Source organism: Nicotiana tomentosiformis, chromosome 2, assembly GCF_000390325.3.
Source record: "Nicotiana tomentosiformis chromosome 2, ASM39032v3, whole genome shotgun sequence".
NCBI lineage: Eukaryota > Viridiplantae > Streptophyta > Magnoliopsida > Solanales > Solanaceae > Nicotiana > Nicotiana tomentosiformis.
Genome location: NC_090813.1, coordinates 7,360,995 through 7,388,612, shown reverse-complemented (window position 1 = coordinate 7,388,612; position 27,618 = coordinate 7,360,995). Strand labels below are relative to the sequence as shown.

The following is a 27,618-nucleotide window of genomic DNA, read 5'->3' as shown; positions in this document are numbered from 1 at the left end:
GTTAGATTGTCAGTGAGTTACTTGCGCACGGAGACTTCGAGGTACATCTGCCAGTGTCCGCAGACTCCGGAGTCCCCTTCTATCATTTTATGTTGCTTCCTTATTTTTCTTTAGACCTTGATACATAGAAACATTGAGAATAAATTTTTAGAAGCTTGTGACTTATTTCTACCGGGTTTTAGGAGTTGTAATTATTTGAATTGTAGTTTATTTATTTCAGATATTTATTATTATTCCGTATTTATAGGCTTACCTAGTCTTAGAGACTAGGTGTCATCACGACCTCCTACAGAGGGAATTTGGGGTCGTGACAATTAGTCAAATAAATTTAGTTATTAGTCCAAATGAAATATTATTATATTCTTTGCTAGCAGAGAGGATTGTGAACAAATTAAAGTTTTCAATTTTGAATAGGAAAATTAAATTAAATCTCTTGGTTGATATATATATATATATATGTACTTGGTAATTATAATTAATATTTATGTCTATGAATATAATTTTGACTAAGTTGTGGAATTCAATTTAGAATTGAATCCACGTGTAAAGTCAACAAAAGGAATTGTTGGCAAATCAAACCCATTTGGAATGGGATTATATTTTCAGTAGGAAAATATTGATTAAAAGGCTCATAAGTTAAAACTAACTTTGAGTTGGATTAACTAGAAAGTCCATGTCATGACCCAAATTAACCCTCCGTAAGGTGTCGTGATGGCACCTAGTCGTTAAGACTAGGTAAGCTTAATATTGCAGAAAATATAAAGAAAACACAGCATTTTAAAGATAAACAGCATATTTGTAAATAGCCAAGAGTAGTACCACTCGGCATATACAAAATAATTTCCCAAGACCCGAAATTTCACTAAGTCACAAGGTGCTATAATCTATGTAGCTTTATACTAAAGTCTGGAGATAATAAAGAAAATCTATATGCGAGGGAGTAGAAGGGGACTCCAAAGATCTGCGGAAGCAAGCAGAAGTACCTTGAAGTCTCCTAGAATCAGCAGCACGCACTAACCCCAAGGATGATAGCTCGTATCTAAATCTGCACACGAAAACATGTGCAGGAAAGGGCATGAGTACACCACAATAGTATCCAGTAAGTGCCAAGCCTAACCTCGGTCGAGTAGTTACGAGGTTAGGTCAAGGCCCTACCGGAGTAAATATAATAAATTAAACAGTAAAAGATATAAGTAAACTTTACGGTAACACAGTTAAAGAAAATCTCAAAAATTTAACAGTTGAGGGAGCCCTCAGCTCAGAACAAGGTAAACACAGTGGGGAATCTCTTGGGATACCGTCCCGTAGTTTTAAATGAATATGCAGTACAGGGGGGATCTCCCGGAATACGTCTGTAGTCCCAAAGTAAATATGCAGTGCTGGGGGATCTCCCGGAATACACCGTAGTCCCAAAGTAAATATGCAGTACAGGGGGATCTCCCGGAATACGTTCGTAGTTCCAAAGTAAATATGCAGTGCATGGGGATCTCCCAGAATACGTTTGTAGTCCCAATTTAAATATGCAACGTAAGATGAAATGGCAGGTATGGCATCGAGTTATACAGTTTATACATGACTCAGATAAGGCAAATAAGGACTTAACTAAAAATGACGCACATAATGTCAATTAGGCAGTTAAAACACGTACGCATGTTTCTCTAGTCTAAGTTTCACAATTAAACGTATTAGTGCAATTTAATAAGGAAAAATAATTTATGATTTAGAAAGGAAAAACAGGATTTTTACAATAATAGACCATGTACGTACTCGTCACCTCACGTACACGGCGCCCACACACCAAATAACATCAAGATATCCTAAGGGGGAAGTCACCGATATAGGGTTAGGCAAGCCACTTACCTCGACCGCTCAAATCAACTCGATATCACGTTCTTGCCACAAGTATCCGACTCCAAATGGCCCGAATCTATTCAAAACAGTACAATACCATCAATACGCGCTAATGGAATGAATCCCATAAGAAAAACTACAAATATTAGGCCAAAATTCGAAATTGGCTCAAATCCGGCCCCTGGGCCCACGTCTCGAAACCCGACAAAATTCACGAAACTAGAAAGCTCACTCACTCACGAGTCTACCCATGTCAAATTTACTAAAATCCAACACCAAATGGTCCTCCAATCCACAATTCAAACTTCCAAATCTCTAGCTTCCAACTTTCAATTTCTACCTTAAATACACATTAACTAGGTGAAAAAATACATGGCAAGGAAAGATTATTGACAAAAAATAAGCACAAGGAACTTACCTCAAGAAATGCCTTGAAAATGCTCTCAAAAATTGCCCTAACCCGAGTTTCCAAAGCCAAAAATGATAAAAATCGCGAAGCCCTTCGATTTTAATCACTGCTCAGGTATTTCCGCACCTGCGGGTGAGCTTGTGCGGAAAACGTGCGCATCTGCGCAACTCACTTGCCCCATCTGCCTTCGCACCTGCGATGAAAGGGCCGTACTTGCGCACTCGCGCCTACGGACATCCCTTTCGCTTATGCGCATCTTGCACATTTGCGAACAGCCTTGCGCATTTGTGGGCATCGCATATGCGGAACTTCCTCGCACCTGCAACCCCAGGCCAACTCTCGACTTCTCACATCTGCGCTTCCATCTCCGCATGTGCGGCTCACGTACCTGTGGTCTCTTTTCCACAGGTGCGAAACACCAGAACCAGCAAAGGCACCAGATTTCTCCTAAGTCCAAATTTCATCCCGTTAAGCATCCGAAACACACCCGAGGCCCCCGGGACATCAACCAAACATACCAACCAATCCTAAAACACCATACAAACTTAGTTGAGCCTTTAAACAACTACGAACAACACCAAAATCAGGAATTAAGCACGGATTCAAGCCTAAGAATTTAAAGTTTTCCAAATTCTACAAACGACGTCGAACCACATCAAATCTAGTCCGAATGACCTCAAATTTTACACACATGTCACAAATGACATTACGAACCTACTGCCACTTTCAGAATTTCATTCCGATATCGATATCAAAATTTTCACTATCGGCCGAAATCGCCAAAAACACTAATTTTCGCCAATTCAAGCCTAAATCTACTATAGACCCCCAAACCACATTCTGGTCATGCTCCTAATCCCAAAATCACTCAACAGAACTAACGGAGTCGACGGAATTCTATTACGGATCCGTCTTCATATAGTTCAGACTACGGTCTAAACTCTAAGGCTTAAACTCACAACTAGGGACTAAGTGTCCCAAAACTCTCTGAATTTCATAACCAATCACTCCGGCAAATTCTAATAGCGGAAACAAACATGAGAAAAATAGTTATTAGAGGATCGGGGCTCAAATTATCAAAACGACTGGGCGAGTCGTTACAGTCCATAATGGACGTGTGGCTCTCAAAATCCCATGAGTAATGGGATTAGTAGTTTTCTATATAAAATTATGAAAGTCCAATTTATGAATTGGTCTTCACGGGTTTTCTTAACCTAAAGAAACAGTTTGGTGCTCGAGTATATATATACACACATCACCAAATAACGTGAGCAAGTCATACCTTCGGATGAGCCGCAAAAAAATCACTATGTGAAAGTGAGAATGTAATACAAAGCCAAGAGAGAAAATACTATCACGAGAAAATTATTTCTTGTTCTTCTACCTTTGAGTTGAGATTTTTGAGAAAAAGTTCAACACAATATTTTTATTCAATTTATTCACGGCCAGTCTCGGTATGGATACGCATAGAGTCTTCGCACTATCGAAGAATCTTTGAAACGAGACTCTCTCCACCAGGTACGTCTTAGATCCGATTTTTGACATGTAAATAAATTCTAAATACGAAAAGATCTTCCTAGGATTGTTATTGTCTTCCGCTGCATGTTATGAACATCTATATGCAATCCTACTATACATTCAAATCTGAGTGCCTTGCAGGAAGTTGGCTCTGATGTAGAAATTGGCTTATCATCTATCTAAACTCTTAGAACCATGTCAATTACTTCCAACTTGGAAAACTTGTTAGGTTAATTTTCATTTTTCATTCCACCTCTATTTAATTTATACGCCTGACGATTTAGAAGATTCCTTATAGACGTATTTATATATGTAGAAGACATTTTAAACTTGTATTGGATACACAAATAATAATAGTAAGGAAAACCAGACTGGAAGGATTAACAAAATGAATCAACCATGATGTATAATTAGAACAATAACTATTTAAACACCACCTGTGAAAGCTAGAACAGTCTGCATAGCTGTGAGTATGAGGAGTACGACAGCTGCCAAAGTTGAAGCTCCTACCCACGGAGTATTAAAATAATTGTGCCTCAAACTTGCCTTCATTAAGTTCCGTGGTTGTTCACAGTGATGAACTAATTTTCTGCATTCTTCTTTGTAATGGAAGTCTGATGAAATATTGACCGCCTTCCCGATCTTGTTAAAAAGGGTAGCTATTTCTTTGTCCTCTCCTATTCCCTTCCGGCTAAGCAAACTCACATCTTTGTCTGAGTCGATTAGATAATCCATGAAAATTGTAAAATCACTGAAATATCTAGGACATACATGAGACGACTGTTGCTCATACGCTATCAGATTCCGCAGGAGAGTCTCCGTTTCATCAGTGACTCTAAAACTAGGAATTTTCAATAGCCCATTCTCAAATTTGATATCAAATAAACTTGTGTTATCTCCACGGTTTTCTTTCTCCAAGTAATCATTAATATATCCGACTTTTATGAAGCTAACTCCAGATTCGGAAAACTCCGTTGCATTTGGCATGACGTTATGCCCCGTTAGGTGGTCCTTATCTATTGGCTTATCATTTGACCTAATTATTTGCAAAGGATTACAACATAAGCTTTTCCAGGAATGTTCTGTTTCCATGCTAGGATTCGTTAGGCTCGTAGTTTTAATAACTGAAGGGTGACATGACATGTGTAGAACTTGAAGTAGATGTTTGATTTCTGCGGCATTACCTTCACTCTCATTAAAGGATGCAGGGGTCATCTTCGGGAAGCAAGGTAAAAAGGTCTTCTTCACCATTTTTGTGAATGGTATTTTATCTTCCTCATCTTTAGTCATGTGATGAAGTTTTGTGAGGACAAAGAAAGGAAGTTGATTTTCTAGTAACAACAAGTCACGGCGTATTTGATTATCTAGGCAACCTCCGGGGATAATCCAACCTTCTCCTTCTGGACACATTTCACAACTCTCTCGAATGAATTCAATTAGAAAACAACCATCAAGTAACAATATTTTTGAAAATTTGGCAACAATATCACTGTCAAGGTTTTCTATATCATCATAACACTTTAATGCTTCATCCTCCAATTCTCTTATGCAACTTTCCACATCAATCCCCACTTTCCTGCAGAGGAACCGTTGTAGGTAACGTAATTTGTACTTTTCCATGAAGCGAAGTTCAGGATTGTGTTTATGGTAAGAACCAATGGAGATCACCTTTGGCTTATAAGCATCTGGATTTGATTCATTCAACCCCACACATACTTTGAATATAGTACAACATTTGCTAGATGAATCCTTGATATCCGCAAATATTTCATCAATAATTTGATTCGCAGGTTTATTTGTTGTCATTCCTGATCGATCTTCACCATTTATTTCCCTTATCTCAATTAAATGATCCACTTTCCTCCCTTCTTCTATCTGTAATTAATGGAAATAAGTCATATCATTTCCTTGTATTGTGTTTATTTTCTCCACATAAATTGTCAATAAATAATGATCAGATAAAATAAAAATATGAAGAAAGATTTTCTCCTCGTTTTCCGAACTTGATACACTAAGCTCCCGCTATGCGCGGGGTACGAGAAAGAGCTGAACCACAAGGGTCTATTGTACGCAGCTTTACCCTGCCTTTCTGCAAGAGGATGTTTCCACGGCTTGAACCTGTGACCTCCTGGTCACATGACAACAACTTTACCGGTTACGTCAAGGCTCATCCTTTTCCAATCAAGACTGAAAATTGTCCAAAATAAAATTGAAATTATTTAAGAGATTTCTCCTCACATTTGCTTTATTACACTAACCTCCCTTGTATTTTGCGATATTTCGATTACCTCTCTCACTTTGATTTTTATATATTTGTAACCCATTTATCATTAATATAAACAATTATAGCTTGACTAACTTGCCCTTACTAATATTCTCTTTTGTTTAATTAATTTTATAAACATCTTTTACTACTCTTTTTTCCTTTTTATTTATTCTATTAATTATTAATGCTTAAATAAAGAAAAAATGCATGGGTGAGTTCCAGAAGTCTACGCACATATAAAATTCTAGTTTTTTATTTTCTTAACTTTTCACTTAGAGTGTGTTTGGAAAGCCACCTAAAAATTGGATTTGGGTGTAATTGAGTGTAATTACAAGTTTGGCATGTTTGCTTGACCAAGTAATTACCTGGTCAACATGGAATTGGGTGTAATTGGAGAGGTGTAATTACACTCTCCAATTCTCAAGGGGAAGGTGAGAATTGGTGGTAATTACACTGCATAATTACAAGGTTACTTTTAAATTTCTTTCCTTTTTATTTTAATTTTAGTTTATTTTCTTTATAACTTTTTATTTTCATTATTTTAATTTCTTTTTATTTTGTTTATTAATTTTAATTTATTTTTAAATTCTAAAATATATTTTCTTTGTACATTATTTATCTTTTATTTCTCTACCTTTACTTCTTGTGATTCTATTTAATTGCTCGTATATTTTATTTTTTATTTATTTTATTTTCTTCATTTTGTGTAACTGCGTTATTATTCTAGTTGTTGAAACTACACCTCTTAATATTAGAAATATTGAATCATTAACAAACATGGCATATAATTAAAGTAGAAATTATTGAATGAGGTTATAAACTTATTATATATGTTTCCTATTCTTAAGTTGTATTGGAACATATTTTTATTATGTTGAAATTTGACATATGTTAACGTATTCTTTTATGAGATTTTGAAATTGTGTTATATTTATAGTTCCAATTTACTTATTTTAGTAGTATTGGCTTGTTATTTCACATTGCATGTTGGTAATATTTTAGTTAGAATTGATAGATTAGTTTTTTCAAACATTTGCATAATGTTATGACATTATATTTATAAATATTAATTTATTTTATCGAACATGCATTCCATGATATTGTTACATAACGTATGTTTTTAGTTTTATAATTAGTTAAACTAAATATTATTCATTTGAAAAATATATATCAATTATTTTTACAATATTAGTTATAAATATATGATTACTAATTAGTGCATATTCAAGATAAAATATGCATCTTAAATACAAAATCTAATATCATTTATACTTCTAAAAAAATTATTTATAGGCATATATTTATTATGTTAACTTTTAAATGTTGATAATTACTTCATTTGAAATTTAATCTAACTATGTAATTACACTTGTGCAACCAAACAACACACTTGTAATTATATTGTAATTATGTTATGACAAACAAACATGTCATCGTAATGACTAGGCTGTATAAATACTACCCTAGTAATTACACCAATTTTAATTACTGGATGACTTTCCAAACAGACCATTTGATTAAGTTATATCAAAGTCAAAAACTAAAAGAAAAGAAAAACAATTAAAATAATAAGTAACAAAAAATAAAAACAAACAAAAAGAAACAAAAAAATGCAATTCCGAAAAGGCAATTAAAAAATTAAAAAAATTAATTTACTAAAAATAAGCAGTCAGTAGAGAAAATAGAAAGTCTATAGTGCCTCAAGAAGTGTAACACGAAGGACAAACAGAGCCGTCTGGACCAGAGCAGAGCTATCGTTACCCAAAAGTAATAAAGATGAATTTATTTTTTTGGTTATATTACTTATTCTCTCCCGTCCACAATAAGTGATATTTTGTCTTTGACACACCCTTTAATAATACAAACTCTTAGAAAATAAATAAATATTTTAACTAAATTATCCTTAATTAATTTTGCATATTGTTAACGTGAAGCATTGTGATATGTAAATACGGGCAAATTTGAAAAGCTATAGCTAATTCATTCTTGATTATGTAAAAAGGACAGTTATTTTGGACCAAAATAAAAAGGCCAAAAAATCAGTATTATGGACCGGAGAGTGAAGTACACCATATATGACTTCATTTATTTTTGAATTAAAGAAGTATAGCGTGGTGTGTGTGTGAGAGAGAGAGACCTCATTTACAGAAGTTTGATCAAGATGTGGAATTTGATGATCCATTTGGGTAATCTCAATATGATGTGCCATTCTTCTTGAAACTGCAATTCCTACAACGGAGAGAGACAGGGAGATGGGTTAAGACTTTATTGTATCAACCCAAAGTAATTAAAATTTGCAGTTGTATAACTTCTACTCTTTTGCCAAAAAAAAAAAATACAATACATTTTAAGAAATGGAAACACAAAGGATTGACATGTCATAATAGATAGATAGTGACGATTTATATAGTTGATTCTAGTTATCTTGGGATTGCAGTGCACATAATTGCAGTTGAACTGACATCATGTATTCTTCTTTGTAATAGAAGTAATATGAAATTGCAACCCCTTTCCCAATTTTATCTGAGTTGATAAGATAATCCATGAAAATGGAAAAATCACTGAAATATCTAGGATATTCACCGGATGATTGTTGCTCGTATGCTATAAAATTTAATTTCTCGCCTCCGTATAGTCAAAGACTTCAAAATAAGGAATTGTCATCACTCCATTCTCAAATTTAGTGTCAAATAAACTTGTGTTATCTCCAAGGTCGCAATCTTCCTCCAATCTTCCATAAATATTTCCAATTTTTGAAAATGTAACTCTAGCTTCGCGAAGCTCTGCTGCATTGAGCATGTTACCATCCCATGTTTGGTAGTCCTTATCATTTGGCGTATTTTTCAACCTAACCATATGTAAAGGATTTCAACATAAGCTTTTCCTGCAATGTTCCATTTCCAAACTAGGGTTTTCAAGAGTAAGTCTAGTTTTCTTCTCCAAAGGGTGACATGACATGTGTATTAGTTGAAGTAAATTTTTGATGTTTTTGGCATCAGTTTCAGTCTCAAGAAAGGATGCAGGGCTTATCTTCAGGAATGACGAATTAAAGGTCGCCTTCACCAATTTTATGAATGGTACTATTGGATCCGTAGTCATGTCGTGAAGCATAGTAAGGACAAAGAAAGAAAGTTGGTTTTCTTGTAATAACAAATATTGACGTACTTGACCATCTATACGACTGTAGGGGATAATAATGTCTTCTTCTATTGGCCACAAAATTTCAGGCGATTCAAAGCTCGTCACTTCAAATCATGATGATGATGTGTATTTAGCACACAAAAAATTAAAAATCATCCCAAATTCTTGTTTTATGGTTCTAAAGTGCCAAAAAATGAGGAACAGTCAATATTGTTCATTATATCATTTCTGATGGTCCCACAAATTCATGATGTTGGCGTGGACTTGAACAATATTGTTATCACTATAAATATCCACTATATCATCATAATACTTTAGTGCCTCATCTTTCAATTTCTCCAATTCACAAATGCAAGTTTTAACTCTTGAGAAACCGTTGTAGGTAACGCAATTATAGTTCTCCATCGAGCGTAGTTGTGAATTCTTCTAATCTTAAGGACCAACAGAGACCAACATTGGCTTATAAGCATATGGATTTGATTCATTTAGCCCCACACTTACTGTAACGACCCGACTTGTCGTTTTAAAAATTTATGACTCGTTCAGTGGATTAAGATCTCGAAAAGTTTCGTAATATGTATTATGACCTGCGTGTGTGGTCGAGTTTGATTTACTGAAGATTCAGAATTTAATTAAAAGAGCAATTCTTAATTAGAAGCTTAAATGGAAAGAGTTGACCGTAGAGTTGACTTTTGAGCAAACGACCTCGCAATAGAATTTCGAGGATGGAAATTGCTTCGTATAACGATTTTGGACTTAGGCGTATGTTCGGATTTGGATTTGAAAGTCCGTAGGATAATTCGACACATTTTGGCGAAAGTTGAAAAATATAAGATTTTGGAAAAGTCCGACCGAAGGGTGAATTTTTGATAATGAGGTCGAATTTCGATTCCGGAAATGGGAATAGCTCCATTAAGTTAATTATGACTTGTGTGTAAAATTTAAAGTTATTCCGAATTGATTTGATACGTTTCGGCGCAAAATATAGAAGTTGGAAGATATGAATACTTATAATTCGATTCGATACGCGATTCGTAATTTCGATATTGTTTGACATGGTTTGAAGCCTCAACTAAGTTCGTATTGTATTTTGGGACAGAAGGTTAACGGATCAATTCGGACATGAAGATAAGCTGCTGGAATTTTCTGGGCAGCAACATAAACAGTGATTCGCAGGTGCGTGAACAGTAACCGTAGGTGCGAATCTGGGCAGAATGTTAAGGACCATAAACTGGTCATTTTGCCATTTTCGTTTTTAGATTTTTGGAGCTCGGATTTGGACGATTCTGGAGGGATGTTTCACAAGCTTGGTTGGGGTAAGTCTTCTATATCCTAAAGTGTTTATATTTCATGAATCCATGATTATATTCATCATTTAATTCGGATTTAAATGGAAGAAATCAAGATTTTTGTAAAATCATCCAAAATCAAAAAATTAAGATTTCGAGGTCGAGTTGTTATTGGAATTCAATAAAATTAGTATGGTTAAACTCGTATCGGAATGGGTATTCGGATTTCATGAAAATTATATCGAGTTCCGAGGGGCAGGCCCTGCGTTGACTTTTGTTGACGTTTTGGAATAAATTTTCAAGTCGACATATTATTATCCGAAATTATTTCCGATGAATTTTAATGAAGTTATACAATTAATTTGGTTATATTTGAGCGGCCCGGAGGTCAATTCAAGCAAGAAGATGATTTTGGAATATCGGCATAACTTCAAAAAGGTAAGTGCTTTGCTTAACCTCAAGTGGAAAAATTACCCCTTAGGCATTGAGTTTTATTTGCCATTTGTGAAATGTGAAAAGCCGTATATGCGAGGTAAAGAGTACGTACTCGGGATTATACATGCAAAAATTCATTGAATTAAAGTCTTAGTCATTTTTGTGTAGTAAATTGGGAAATTGCGAAAAATTATTAAATCATCTGTTTGCCATGCCTAAATCATTATTGTTGAATTTGTTTTTATATGATAATTTGATGTGATTGTTACTTGAAATATTTATGAAATTTCGTGAGTATTGTTGGTTTAATATTTCTTGGAAATTTATTCCAATATGCATTTTCCTCTGCAAATAATTAATTAAATGAGCTAAAGAAAATGCGTTTATATAATTATTGAAAATTTGAATTTATTGAAGACTTTGTTTTATGTTGAGTAATTTCTATCTCTATTGATTATTTTTGGGTGTTATATATATTGTGTGGAGCCTTGGGCTATTTGTTGTGAAATTAATTAATTTTGTTATATCTTTGGAATTTGGTTGTGGCCATTGGGCAAATTATGATATGAATTGATTTTATTATGTTGCTGTGATAATTTTCCGTGTAAATTATTGTGTGAGTAATTAATTTGGGGAGATAAGGTGTCACGACCCAAAATCTGACCATGGTCGTGATGGCGCCTATCGTGTTACAAGGCAAGTCTACTTCCCAAAATATTTCTACTAAACCGATTATAAGAATTTAATAAAACTTTTCAACATTTGAGTTTCTCATAAACTAAATAAACTTTAAATATAATTTTTGAAATACGGAAACGAGCCCCAAATATCAGGGTGTCACTAAGTCATGAACGTCTAAATCTATGAACTAAAAAATGAAACTGTCTAACTGTCAATACAATCCAAAAGAAGAAACGATAAAAGGAGTAACAAGGTCCTGCGGACGCTAGCAACTACCTTGCAATCTCCACAGATAGCCGGCTTGAACTCAACGATCGCCGCACTCTAACTCATCTGAATCTGCACATAAAGTGCGGGGTGTAGCATGAGTACAACCACCTCAGCAAGTAACAGAAATAACTAAGGAACTAAGCAATAGTGACGAGCTAAGTAAAACAGTCCAATTATTTATTTTACACAATTTAAAATTAAACAGAAATAAACGGGTAAATTTCATAACTCAATAAATGCCACAAAGAAGTTTAACAGATAAATGCAGCAACAACACAAATAAATACAACCTCACAGCAGTGTCACTCCATCACTCATCACTCGTACTCAACACTCAACACTCTGCGCTCACTAGGGTGTGTACAGACTCCGGAGGGGCTCCCAAAGCCCAAGCGCTAAGCACGGACAACTCACATGCCATTATATCAATACCTGGACCCGCACGGTCAACTCACGTGCTACGCGGATAACTCACGCGCTATGGTATTAATATCCTCACAACAAGGCCCTCGGCCTCACTCAATCAATATAAATACCTGGATCCGCACGGTCAACTCACGTGCTACGTGGACAACTCACGCGCTATGGTATCAATACCTGGATCCGCACGGTCAACTCACGTGCTACACGGATAACTCATGCGCTATGGTATTAATATCCTCACAACCAGGCCCTTGGCCTCACTCAATCATGTACCTCACTAGCCTCACCATCATCAACAATAAGGGAATACAGCCCACATAAAATATCACCGCATATTAGCAATTAATAGAGACTGAGGTAAACATGTACAATAATTTTTATGACTGAGTACAAATAATATGAGCATGAATAAAGCCTAAGCATTATGTTTAACATGAAGGCAAACAAGTTCAATCAACAAATAAACACGTAACCACAGATAATAGTTATTAGGCCTCACAGCCTCATAGGACGGACCAAGTCTCAATCCCTCACGGTGCACACTCACACACTCGTCACCTAGCATGGGTATCACTTACAAACAATCACGTGATGTCAAATCTCCGGGTTTATATCCTCAAAGCCAGAGTTAAAACTGTTACTTACCTTAACAGCGTAAATAACCTACTCCGGGATGCCCTCGTCTCTGGACTCAGTCTCCAAAAGCTCCGAATCTATCCATAATCAGAATAATACTATCAACATAGGTTAAAGAATCGAATTCCAACGGAAAAACTACATAAATAGGCCAAATTCCTAAATCGGCCAAAACCCGGGCCCCAGGCCCACGTCTCGAAACCAATCAAAAATGACAGAATAATAATCCTCGTCCTCTCCCGAGTCTAACCATATAAATTTCACCAAATTTTGACATCAACTCGACCCTCAAATCTTCAATTAAAGTCTTTTAGGATTTCTACCATTTTCAACCCAATCTATACCCATTTGAACTCAACAGTCTTTCCATAAACCTTATTGATATCTATAAATGATACTATTACACCCAAGAATTATACTCTTAATCACCCATCTTTACCCAAACTCGAAATCGAAGACTAGGGGTTAGAACCTTACCTCTTGGGTGAAGATCTTGTGATATTTCCTTATTGGATTTCAAAGCTTGAACAAGATCTTGATGAAAAAAAAACTCTCCCTTCTTCCTCTCTCTAGAACACTCTCCCTTCTCTCTAAAAAATGTCAGATATTTGCTCCAAAATGAGTCCCAAAGCCTATTTATCAAAATGGGGTCGGGTTATGAAAATAGAAAAAATAACCCTCCGAAAGTAGGTATGCGGTCGCAAAATGGACCACAGAATGGGTATGCCGGCCGCAAAATCGGCGCCCAAAACTGGGCTCTTCTGGTCCATTCTGCAACCAGTTTTGCGGTCGCAGAAGCAGTTTTGCGATCGCATAACTGTTTTGCGATCGCATAATTGGTCGCAGAATTCCATTTTTCCAGCCTTTGGTAATTTGGTCATAACCTTTTGTAGGAATGTCCAAATGACGAACGGTTTAAAGAGTTTGTAAATAGACTCAAAGATCTTTCATTTGATAGATAATACACCATAAAACACTTCGTATCATGATAGTTATACTCATTTGAAGTTAGGTCTAGTGCGAACTCACTCGAACTTTAGTCTATTATGAAATTTCCAACTTCCAAACATCTTGTTAATCATCCAAAATCATCCCGAGCCCCTCGGGACCTCAACCAATATTTCCCTCAAGTCATATATCAACATACAAACTTAGTTGAACCTTCGAATCACTCAAAACAACATCCAAACACCAAATTACCCTCGAGTTCAAGCCTAAGAACTTCTAAATTTTCAAATTCGGCACCGATGCCGAAACCAACCAAACCAAGTCCAAATGACCTCAAATTGTGCACACACATCACAAATGATACTATGAACCTACTCCAACTTCCAGAATTCCATTCCGACCCCGATATCAAATTTTTCACTGCCGACCGAAATCGCCAAATTTTCAATTTCGCCAATTCAAGCCTAATTTTACCACGGACCTCCAAATTACAATCCGGACATACTCCTAAGTCTAAAATCACTCAACAAAGCTAACCGAATCATAAAAATCCAAGTCTGAACTCGTTTACTCATAAGTCAACTTCCGGTTGACTTTTCTAACTTAACTTTCTAACTAAGAGACTAAGTGTCTCATTTCACTCCAAAATTACTCTGAAGCAGAACCTACCAACTCGATACAACTCAACACAGCTGAACAACACATAAATAAGCAAAAATGGAGAAAACGGGGCTACAACTCTCGGAACGACTGGCCGGGTCGTTACATCCTTCTCCTCTTAAATAAACGTTCGTCCTCGAACGTGCCAAAAGTTATTCTCAAAACCATCAAGAACTCTCTCTGAACCCCAATGGATCAAAACCAATCCGTCAGGACTGAATCCTTCTAACTCAACCAAGCTACGCAGACCACTAAAAATCCAAGGACATTGCCACAAAACACATGTAGAACTCATTACCTCATACACACCCAAAGAACTAATCATACTCATTGCCATGCCGATCCAACCTACTACTAAGATGTCCTATATATCCGAGTTCCTTCTGAATTACCTTCCAATTGATACTTTTCCCCACCATAACACCACAATCCTCAACCCAGACTCACCACACGAGACCCAAGCATAAAACCACACCGCCCTAAGGCTCATAAGCCGCTGAATACTCTCTTAAATATCCCCAAAAGTACCACAAGCACGCACTCACACAATCAACACCTCAGTGCTCAAGCTACAGTCAAAACCCGGCCTCATGTCCTCCAGACTGGCTCGATATCAACACACAAAAATCACATCCCGCACTTCATCCAGGGAATCACAAGACATCGATGCACAACTGATACCGAGCGCCCATGTGCACATACGAATGCGTGGAAAGCAATCAAAGAGTTACACTTCAAGCTGAATTAATACCGCACGAAAGGAATGTAAGAATGTGAAATTTTCCTAAAAGTTCTGCAGCCTCTCGAAGATAAGTACAGACGTCTCTGTACCTATCCGCAAGACTCTACTAAACCCGCTCATGACTCGTGAGACCTATGTAACCTAGATATTTGATACTAACTTGTCACGACCCAAAATCTGACCATGGTCGTGATGACGCCTATCGTGTTACAAGGCAAGCCTACTTCCCAAAATATTTCTACTAAACTGATTATAAGAATTTAATAAAACATTCCAACATTTGAGTTTCTCATAAACTAAATAAACTTTAAATATAATTTTTGAAATACGGAAACGAGCCCCAAACATCGGGGTGTCACTAAGTCATGAGCATCTAAATCTATGAACTAAGAAATGAAACTGTCTAACTGTCAATACAATCCAAAAGAAGAAACGATAAAAGGAGTAACAAGGTCCTGCGGACGCTAGCAGCTACCTTGCAATCTCCACAGATAGCCGGTCTGAACTCAACGATCACCGCACTCTAACTCACCTGAATCTGCACATAAAGTGTAGGGTGTAGTATGAGTACAACCACCTCAGCAAGTAACAGAAATAACTAAGGAACTGAGCAATAGTGACGAGCTAAGTAAACCAGTCCAATTATTTATTTTTCCCAATTTAAAAATAAACAGAAATAAATAGGTAAATTCCATAACTGAGTAAATTCCACAAAGAAGTTTAAAAAATAAATGCAACAACACAAATAAATACAACCTCACAGCAGTGTCACTCCATCACTCATCACTTGTACTCAGCACTCAATACTCAAAACACTCAACACTCAGCGCTCACTAGGGGTATGTACAGACTCCGGAGGGGCTCCCAAAGCCCAAGAGCTAAGCACGGACAAATCACGTTCCATCATATCAATACTTGGATCTGCACGGTGAACTCACGTGCTACGCGGATAACTCATGCGCTATGGTATCAAAACCTGGATCTGCATGGTCAACTCACGTGCTACGCGGACAACTCACGCGCTATGGTATTAATATGCTCCCAACCAGGCCCTCGGCCTCACTCAATCAATATCAATACCCGGATCCGCACGGTCAACTCACGTGCTACGCGGACAACTCATGCGCTATGGTATCAAAACCTGGAGCCGCACGGTCAACTCACGTGCTACGCGGACAACTTACGCGCTATGGTATTAATATCCTCACAACCAGGCTCTCGGCCTCACTCAATCATGTACCTCATTAGCCTCACCAAAATCAACAATAAAGGAACACATCCCACATCAAGTATCACCGCATATTAGCAATTAATAGAGACTGAGGTAAACATGTATAATAATTTCTACGACTGAGTACAAATAATGTGAGCATGAATAAAGCCTAAGCATGATCTCTAACATGAAGGCAAACAAGTTCAATCAACAAATAAACACATAACCATAGATAATAGTCATTAGGCCTTACAGAACGGACCAAGTCTCAATCCCTTGTGGTGTACACCCACACGCTCGTCACCTAGTGTGGGTATCACTTCCAAACAATCACGTGATGTCAAATCTCCGGGTTTATATCCTCAAAGATAGAGTTAAAACTGTTACTTACCTTAACAGCGTAAAAATTCTACTCCGGGATGCCCTCGTCTCTGGACTCAGTCTTCAAAAGCTCCGAAGCTATCCACAATCAGAATAATACTATCAACATAGGCTAAAGAATCGAATTCCAACGGAAAAACTACATAAATAGGCCAAATTCCGAAATCGGCCAAAACCCGGCCCCCGGGGCCACGTCTCGAAACCAGTCAAAAATGGCAGAATAATAATCCTCTTCCTCTCCCGAGTCTAACCATATAAATTTCACCAAATTCCGACATCAACTCGACCCTCAAATCTTCAATTAAAGTCTTTGAAGATTTCTACCATTTTCAACCCAATCTATACCCATTTGAACTCAACAATCTTTCCATAAATCTTATTGATATGTATAAATGATACTATTACACCCAAGAATTATACTCTTAATCACCCATCTTTACCCAAACTCGAAATTGAAGACTAGGGGTTAGAACCGTAGTCTTGGGTGAAGATCTTGTGATATTTCCTTGTTGGATTTCAAAGCTTGAACAAGATCTTGATGAACAAAATACTTGAGCTTCTTCCTCTCTCTAGAACACTCTCCCTTCTCTCTAAAAAATGTCAGATATTTGCTCCAAAATGAGTCCCAAAGCCCATTTATCAAAATGGGGTCGGGTGATAAAAATAAAAAAATTAACCCTCCGAAAGCAGGACTGCGGTCGCATAACGGACCGCAGAATGGGTATGCGGGCCGCAAAACTGATCGCAAAATTGGTGCCCAAAACTAGGCTCTTCTGGTCCATTCTGCGACCTGTTTTGCGGTCGCAGAAGCAGTTTTGCGATCGCATAACTGTTTTGCGTTCGCATAATTGGTCGCAGAATTGCTTTTTTCCAGCCTTTGTGAATTTGGTCATAACCTTTTGTAGGAATGTCCAAATGGTGAACGGTTTGAAGGGTTAGAAACTAGACTCAAATATCTTTCATTTGATAGATAATACACCATATAACACTTAGTATCATGATAGTTATACTCATTTGAAATTAGGTCTAGTGCGAACTCACTCGAACTTTAGTCTATTATGAAATTTCCAACTTCCAAACCTCTCGTTAACCATCCAAAATTATCTCGAGCCCCTCGGGGCCTCAACCAATATTTCCCAAAAGTCATATATCAACATATAAACTTAGTAGAACCTTTGAATCACTCAAAACAACATCCAGACATCAAATTACCCTCGAGTTCAAGCCTAAGAACTTCTAAATTTTCAAATTCGGCACCCGATGCCGAAACCAACCAAACCACGTCCAAATGACCTCAAATTTTTTAAACACATCACAAATGACAGTACGAACCTACTCCAACTTTTAGAATTTCATTCCGACCCCGATATCAAAATTTTCAACTGCCGACCGAAATCGCCAAATTTTTAATTTTGCCAATTCAAGCCTAATTTTACCATGGACCTCCAAATCACAATCCGTACACACTCCTAAGTCTAAAATCACTCAACGAAGCTAACCAAATCATAAAAATCCAAGTCCGAACTTGTTTACTCATAAGTCAACTTTTGGTTGACTTTTCTAACTTAATTTTCTAACTAAGAGACTAAGTGTCTCATTTCACTCCAAAACTACTCTGAACCCAAACCTACCAACTCGATACAACTCAACACAGCTGAACAACACATAAATAAGTAAAAATGGGGAAAACTGGGCTACAACTATCGGAACGACTGGCCGGGTCGTTACATAAGGGTGGCATTTCACTGTTGATATTATGTGGGTATAAGAGTGGCCTTTCACTGTTGTTGTGTTGTTGGAATATTGTATGGGCAGAGTGATAAGGGTAGTAATAGGAGCGATAGGGGTGGCTATTGATATTGTATGGGCAGAACGATAAGGGTGGTAATAGGAGCGATAAGGATGGCTATTGTCATGGACGATGTGTGATGATGTGGGGTTGTGGTGTTGATGATTTTCGTGTGATGTTGCGATTTTCTTGTGTTTATTTTTATACCTTGTGAAATTTATCTTGTTGTTGGTAAATTGATAACAATCTGATTTATGTTGAAATTGAGAGCCTTTGGCTATGGCTAGGCGGATTATAAAATAAAATGTGTGCACGAGGTGCCGTGAGTAAATAATGAGGATATTTGGCATGTGAATTTTCCGTGCAATTGAGATAGGAAATGTGGGCACGAGGTGCTGTGATGAAATGATAATGATATTTGGCATGTGAGTTGTCCGTGCAGTTGTGATATGAAATGAGGGCATGAGCTACCGGGGAAATATGATGATTTAATTATGGGCACGAGGTGCCGTGGAAATATGAAAAAGGGGCGAGACCCATATTTTTATGATTTTGAAATGAGTTGTCATATGGTGACTTTTTAATTGAAAGAATTATATTCAAATATTTATTTGGAAGGATTTTTACTTAGAAAGTATTATATAAAAGAATTGTATTTTGAATGATATTTATTTGAGAAAATTGTATTTGAAAAGATTTATTGAAAGAATTATATTTGAAAAATAATTATTTGAGAAAATTATATTTGAAAGAGAGTTATCTGAAAGAACTATGTGAAAGACATTTATTTGAAGGGATTGATTTAATTGGGTGTAATTGTGTTTATTAATTGTTGAGTGATATTAATGGTATTCTTATTTTCTGTTGTGCATATCACTAGTTGTTTTATCCTACCTTTATTATTATTTATTTTCTATTATTTTTGTATATTATATTGCACAGGTTATTAGACTAGTGAGTGTCTTGACTGTACCTCGTCTCTACTCCATTGAGGTTAGTCTTGATACTTACTGGGAACCGCTGTGGTGTGCTCACTCTATACTTCTGCACATTTTGTGCAGAGCCAGGTATTAAAGATAACGAACTTGAGCAGAGTTAAATCGGGATTGTAAGGATTCAAGGTAGAGCTGCTTGGTCGTCGCAGTCCCTTGGAGTCCTTTCATTTCATTGTACTATTAACTTGTAATCAAATAGTATTGTATATTCGGTCCTCATGATCATTCTATGTATTCAGTTAGAGTTCGTGACTCAGTACTACCAGTCTTGGGAGGTTGTATACTCATATTTATTCCGCTGTTAGTTTTGGTTACTTATTTATTTTTTTATTTTAAAAATAGCTTTAAAATGTAATAGAAATCGGCTTACCTAGTCTTAGAAATTAGGTGCCATCACGACACATGTGGTGGGATTTTGGGTCGTGACACTTACTCTAAATATGGTACAAGATTTGGTAGATGAATGGTACAAATCTAACTATATTTAATCAAGAATTTGATTTGTCTCGATTAATTGATCTACATTCCTCCCTTCTTCTATCTGTAATTAATGAAAAAGAGCCATAATTGTTTGCAATAGGAGTTTCAAGCTAAATTACAAAAGTTTGAGGCTGATAGCCTATTTGCCCAAGCTTCTTTAATCCTAGAAGTACTTTCTTTTTCAAAATTGAAGTGTTTGACCAAGCTTTTGGAAGAAAAAAAGTACTTTTGAGGAGAAGCAGAAGCAGAAACAGTTTTGGAGAAACAGAAAAAAAAAAAAAAAGTAGTTTCTCTCCAAAATCACTTTTTTGAAAAATACTTTTGAGAAAAATATACTTGAAGCAATTTTAAAAGCTTGGCCAAACACTAATTGTTGCTCAGAAGTGTTTTTCAAATTAATTAATCAAACACCAACTGCTTCTCACCAAAAGTACTTTTGAGAAAAAATACTTTTCAAAATAAGCTGATTTTTACCGCTTGGCCAAACAGGCTATGAAACTGGTTGAAAAGTAAGTATAAGCAAAACTTCATGATAACAATAGGATAGAGGAGGGCGTACATAAGTCGGTTTGGTGATGTTTTTTCATTTATCAAACCAACGTATTATGTTTGTTGGCTATATCTATAAACCAAATCAAAATTAAAAAAATGGGATAATGCATAAAATTCTTCTCGACCTATGACCATATTACCAACTGCACACCTTTTATTTTCGGGGGTCCTATTATCCCCTAAACTATTTTAAAGTAAAATTATTTACCCCTTGAAAAGCTACAACCAGATATGTGCGAAGTGGTGAAATACACGCGCCTAAAACGTGTATTTCTTACTTAAAAACGTTTTTCACCTTTTATCTCCTTCTTCCTTATTTTCCTATTTGCAAACCTTCATTAACATATCCGGCCAAAAGGCAGAAGCCTCATCTGAGCTGCAACTCCAAAAGATTGACAGTCTGGACGTCACCAGTTTTTCTTTGCATTATGGCTTTTTGTTAAGTATGAATTGTAAATTCAGTAACTTTGCTAATGGAACAACTAATGATTAAACCAAAATATGTGTAGTCCTTCCACTCATGGTATCAACACATCTCGCTAGACATGGACTTCGATATGTCTAACATAAAGTATTTCTTAAAACATTCTTTTTTTCTCTTTCCTAATTTCTCAATCATTTTTTATTTCAATGGGCAGAACTTGTTAAACGCTAGATGTCCATCCCGATCTATGTTTTTATCACGACTTGCCGTATACAACGAGATCTTTATTCTCCGGTGAACTGAGTTTTTGATGGGTTTTATATATACTTATTTGATATTGTCAGATCTGGACGGAGAACGAAACTCCGACGAAGACCCTTGCTCCGGCGAAACTCCATTGTTGTTGACCGTTTTGACTATTCGTAGGTTCTTCACTGAATCATGCTCGTTGCTCCTTCTAGTTGTAGCTCTGTTTTTGTTATTAAACATATCTGCTTTTGATTTTTGGGTTGATTTGCATTGTATTGGATTTTAGCTCAGGCATTTCGCCGTTGAAACGATGTCCCCCTTGTTCGTGCGAGAAGTGATTTAGAAGACTAATTAATTAGATATAATTAATTGTGTAATGTCCAATCAAAAGATGACACTTGTACATGTTAATTAATTTTAAAATTATTTTTGTAACTTTCACTTGCCCTTAAGAGAGTTGGTAATATGGTAATAGACCGGGGAGGATTTTATGCATTATCCGTAAAAAATAAAATTCCTAAACACTTCCTACCTTTGTTTCTTTTTGTTCGAAAAAACAGACAAAAATAAAAAGGGCAGCTCGGTGCACAAGGTATTCCAAACTCATGCTGGTGCGGTAAATGGCCGCACCCTAAGGAGTGTGATATAGACAACCTACCCTAACGCTAGTCTTAGTGGCTACTTTCATAACTCGAACCTGTGACATGTCACATAGAGATAACTTTACAATTGTTTCAAGATTTTCCTTCACAAATATAAAGTAAAATGAAAAGGTATTGCTTGTACGTGTTGAGGGAGAGAGAGGGAGATAGAGTTGGAGAGAGAGAGAGTGAGGAAGGGAGGGAGAGAGAGAGAGAGAGAAAAACCACGTTCTGTAGTTTGATGAAGCAGTGGAGTTCGGTGATTTATTGGGGGGTAATCTCAATAAAGTGTGGCATCCCTCTTACTTAACGTTCTTGACATGTAATTCGTACGTAAAAATTTTACGGAGCGTCCTATTTGGTCCTCCTTATTTAATATGTACCCACTTTTTAATTCTTTTTAAATAGTATCCAATGTTTAAAATATGGTATTTTGTGAACATATTTTAAGATAGTTTATCATGTTTTACAGTGATGTGCCCTGAAATATAAAATTTTTATGGCCAAACACTAACTAATTCTGAAAAAAGTAAAAACAATTCGAAAAAAGTAAAAACTTTCTTATGGCCAAACGGGCCCTTAACTGTTCTATGAAATAAAAAACATCAGGAAGTCTCAAATCGATTGATGAATAACAATGAATAAGAGTCTCAAATCCAAAAATAAAATTATTAGACTGAAATATATCTATTAGTGGCTTGTTTGACTAAGCTGCCAATCGACTTATTTTGAGAAGTATTTTTAATCAAAAATGCATGTCAAAAAAGTGATTTGAGAGTAGTAGCTTGTATTTGGATAAATCATTTTAGAAATACTTTCATTAGTAGTAAGTGTTTGGCCAATATTTTCAAAAGTAATTTTAATCGTCGAAGTATGAAAAGGAAAAGTGCAACCCGAAATTATGAAAAAGGAAGTTACTACTAATTAATTTAGTAATGATGTATTTTTCATATGGGTAATCTTGTTCTAAAAATAAATCAAAAAAAACACCTATGTTGGACAAGCTATTTTCGCTTATGCTTAAAAACTAAAAACAATTTGTTACTACTTAAAAACACTTATTTATTCGTCATAAACTTGGCCAAACACTTTCATTCTCTAAAGTAAGTGCTTTTTTAAATTAATAAAAAAATACTTCTGGCTTTTAAAAAAATTGACGAAACAATATATCTATGTGTCATGTCATTCAACTTGAAGTAACAAAGAATATACTTTATTTATATGTTTAGCATATAACGAGAAAACTGCAAAAAAATGACCTTTTTTTGTTTGGCTGTTTCTTCTTTCGTTGGTTCTCTTGCTTCTCCTGAATGATGAGAGCTGCCTGCAAATTTATAAGAGGAATTAAATCAAATATTCATATTATATAATATAGATAATTGAAAATATCTTATATGTGATATCTTGTTTTGGCCTTTCAACACAAAATATTGTGTCCAATAATGAGAGAAGAATTTGTTACTACTTAAAAACACTTATTTATTTGCCATAAACTTGGCCAAACACTTTCATTCTCTATAGTAAGTGCTTTTAAAAATTAATAAAAAAATATTTTTGGCCTTTAAAAAACTTGACCAAACAATATATCTATGTGTCATGTCATTCAACTTGAAGTAGCAAAGAATATACTTTATTTATATGTTTAGCATATAACGAGAAAATTGCAAAAAAAATGACCTTTTTTGGTTTGGCCGTTTCTTCTTTCGTTGGTTCTCTTGCTTCTCCTGAATGATGAGATTTGGCCTTCAAATTTAAAAGAGGAATCAGATCAAACATTATTTTCTTGGCTTTGTTGTTTTTCTTTGTTTTGCCTTTTTATTAGGTAAGAGTATTTAATATCTGTTTCTGATGTGGTACATATTTACTTTTTTTTTTGACTTGCATGTGCTGGCTCTGAAGAATGCAAGAAAACGTGGACGTGATTTTTAATTATGGGGGTATTTGAGTCCGAGAACCTCAATTGGTCTATATTAAAAAACTAATACACATGTGGAAAAGGTGTGATGCCGATCTACAGTCCAAACTGAAAGCTAAAAGGACTATGCTTCAGGACAATTACAAGTTAAATTATTTTTTTGGTTAAGTAATATTATGATGTTATGTAATATCAATAGACATATAAACTGATTATCTTTTGTTGTTTTTGTGATGAATTAGTTATGCTAATGGTTTTATGATTCTAAACAAAAATATATTTATGTGTCGAATTAGTAAAAGCAATTGTGGGTGCCTAACTTGAAACAAGTTGTGAGCAATTGCAAAGGCCAAATTTCATTGGCTGTTTGGGACGGCAACTTTCCCTATAAGAGGGAGTCTCTCACCAAAAACAGAGAAAAACAATAGAAGTTAGAGAGAGTAATTTATAAATTGTAGTGTGTGAGATAAATAGTGAGTGTGATTAATATTATACTGAGGTGTTTAAAATAAAGAGTATTATTTCTTTTAAAATTGTAGTAGTCTCTTGACACTACAAAGTTGTAATATTAAAGTGGTATTATATTGCTCTTCCCTCTGAAATGCATTATGTTCTCGTAACACTATAATATATCCGAGTGGCATATTGTTAGGCTTCTCAATGCTACTTATCAACAACAATATGTCCAATTGCAGGCAGGGGCAGAACTAGAATACAAGTTACGTGTTTGGCCAAACCTAGTAACTTTAATATAAACCCTATATTTATCTTAAGAAATCTATTGAATATGTACAAATTATTAATATACAACCCAGTAACTTAAACATACTAGATTTTCAAACCCATAAACTTTAAATTCTAACTCTGCCTCTCATTGCAAGCCTTCACTCTTTGTTTCTTCCGAGAAAACTGCCTTCTGTAGTGACAAAGCAAGTAAGTGAGAATGTGAAGAAACCATCACAGGAGTACTTGCAATTAGTTGTAGAAGATAAGTTTGAATTTTGCCTCTCGACATTCTTGAATAGGATTACAGTCAAAATATTTCTATAACAGTTTCGTTTGTTTCCAAAGTTTTTGGCTCCTATAGTGAAGTGTTGTTATAGAGGACATATATTATAACATAATACAATAATAGGTTACGAGAAAAATTCGACTTTTATAGTGAATAACTATTATATAGGGATGTTGTCATAGAGGTTTGACCGTACATATCCTATCAATTGTGTAACTTCCGCTTTTTATATTGTTCGTTTCTTGATTGTTTTTTGTAATCCATTGAGACGAGAAAGGAACAAAGAAAAGAAAGAGGAAACTAAAGACGATAACACATTATTGAATAAAAAATGATGCATCTATCATCTATCATCTAAGATTCTCAAATGATGAAAAGGAGACAATTTGAAAATAACGGGGTTGTCTCTCCCAAAGAAAACAACTTTGTTGTAATATCCTTAGTAAAATGTTAACAAACACAATAACAACAACAATAACAACAACTCAGTATAATCCCACTAGTAAATCTGGGAGGATAGTATGTACGCAGACCTTACCCCTACCCTGGGGTAGAGAGGCTTAACAAACACAATAAAATTGTGATAATTAGACTGCAACCTCAACTCAATCAATATTCGTATCGGAGCATAACTCTCTCTCTATATATATTATTTCCTTACGATGTTCGATATTGTATTGACGCTCTATTAAAAGTTGAATTTGCATCAAACGGTATTACATTTGGGGATAAAGTACTCCCTAACATAAGCGACTCCACACGCAAAATTCGACCTTCGATTTAAGGATAAATGAGTATTTACTACCCTATCACAATCCATATTGGTTATGCATGTTCGCATGTATATATCTGTAGTGACATAAGAGAACAGGGGACTTATATTCCCCCAAGCCCCCATAGTAGAAAATAAATAATTATAAGATCTATTAAATCATGAATTAATAACTATTTCCTGGGACGCTTATGTATCTCTATCCTAGTTTTGAACATAATATTGGTTTATTTCATATTAATTTTAAGTTTTGAGGAACTCATTTTTAGACAGAAGTTTGACCAACTAGCTTGTTGGATAAAACATAATTCGGAAAACCAGATCCAAACACATGACAAAACAATAAAAATACTTTTAAATTAACTAAGTATTTAATTATATATGCCGTAAGAAGCGTATGAAAATGCATCAGAAAATATAATTATTTTTTTGTGCATATAGTTCATCTTTAAATACTTTTTGTTTCTTTAGATTCTTCAAAGTATTGTCGTCCAAAGGCAAAAGTTTGTCCAATTACGAAACATTACTCAAAAATTTCAAATCATTTGTCATGCGTACGTGGTGTGTTCAACGTCGGCATAAAATGGCCCACAGATATGCCTTTACACCTCAAGATAAGGTAGTTGCTGCCTTATAGGAGAAGTTAATATAATACAGACAAGCGCCAGATCTGTTGGCCCTACGCACAGATTGAAATCCTTGAGAGTTTATCCGAAACAGCTTGTGAAGATCTCCATACACACTATTATTGTCACGATCCAATTTTTTCTATAGGTCGTGATGGCGTCCAACGTCGCCTCTAGGCAATCAACGATGAACTGGTCATGTATTTATTACTTTTTAATAATTTCAAAGTGGTTGATTCTTATTTATTAAATAGGAGAGAAGTGGAAACTTATAGTAAAGTAAAGCGTAAGCTAATGAAAGAGTAAATACGGTGAAATAAATACTCAAAACCATAAAGTGTCTACTAGCATGTTTTCAAATTAAAATTCAGTGTCACAAGTGTACGAGCAACTAGTAGAATATACAAACACCTATGCTACTATCTGAAATAAGATAGACAGAAAGTAAATACGAAAGAGAGATTATGGGTGCTGCAGAACGGCCTCAAAGAGCAGCTCACCACTATGCATCGGGGTAACGAAGGTGCGCGCCTGAATAAACGCTAGATGCACCTACCTCAGATCCTGCACAATTAGTGCAGAAGTGTAGCGTGAGTACATAAACAATATGTACACAGTAAGTATTCAGTCTAACCTCGAAGAAGTAGTGACGAGGCGCCGACATCGACACTTACTATTGGCCAACGAATTTAAAATACAGAAACTCTAAATAGTCAGGGAATACGTGAATAATAATAATAATAATAATAATAATAATAATAATAATAATAATAATAATAATAATAATAATAATAATAATAATAATAATAATAACACAATAGCAAGTAGTAAATAAATGATTCTTTAACTGATAATCAACTTAAAAGTCTCCAATTGACACCTAATAACTTCCACAATTTCGGCCATTAAATAAATTATAACCTCTCAAGCCATAAAATAATATCAAGTGTAATCGGGCTCCGAGTATCATCACGCGCGATTTATGGCGAGGTAGTATGACCCGATCCAAAATAATGTGTGTACTGTTGAGGGTCGAACGGCACGAACCATAGATGCATCTATTATACTGTCGAGGCGAATGGTCCACTCCCATGAGAGTAGAGAAGTTTACCTCGCTCGCGGAAGTACTTGCGACGCGAGAAGATGTGGATTTCTCAGAGTTATTATGTATTCCTCAATTCTTCCAAAAATAAGAAATCTAAATCGAAAATTTGCAACTTTAAAATCCCTAGTCTCAGCTCTATTTCAAGACAATAAATATGCATAATACACATAATAGTACAATTAAAGGTATGATATG

At 35.5% G+C, this 27,618-nt stretch overlaps 1 protein-coding gene across 1 annotated transcript; it reads right to left on the bottom strand.

The window, feature by feature from the left end:
* Positions 1-4,204: 4,204 nt before the first annotated feature.
* LOC104099790 (UPF0481 protein At3g47200-like) lies at positions 4,205-23,313 on the bottom strand. Its single transcript, XM_033657069.2, has 3 exons — positions 23,253-23,313; positions 8,182-8,273; positions 4,205-5,653 (listed from the first exon to the last, which is right to left on the bottom strand). The coding sequence occupies exons 2-3, from the start codon at positions 8,251-8,253 to the stop codon at positions 4,205-4,207; spliced, it is 1,521 nt and encodes a 506-aa protein (XP_033512960.1). The 5' UTR covers positions 8,254-8,273; positions 23,253-23,313.
* Between the last annotated feature and the right edge of the window lie 4,305 nt (positions 23,314-27,618).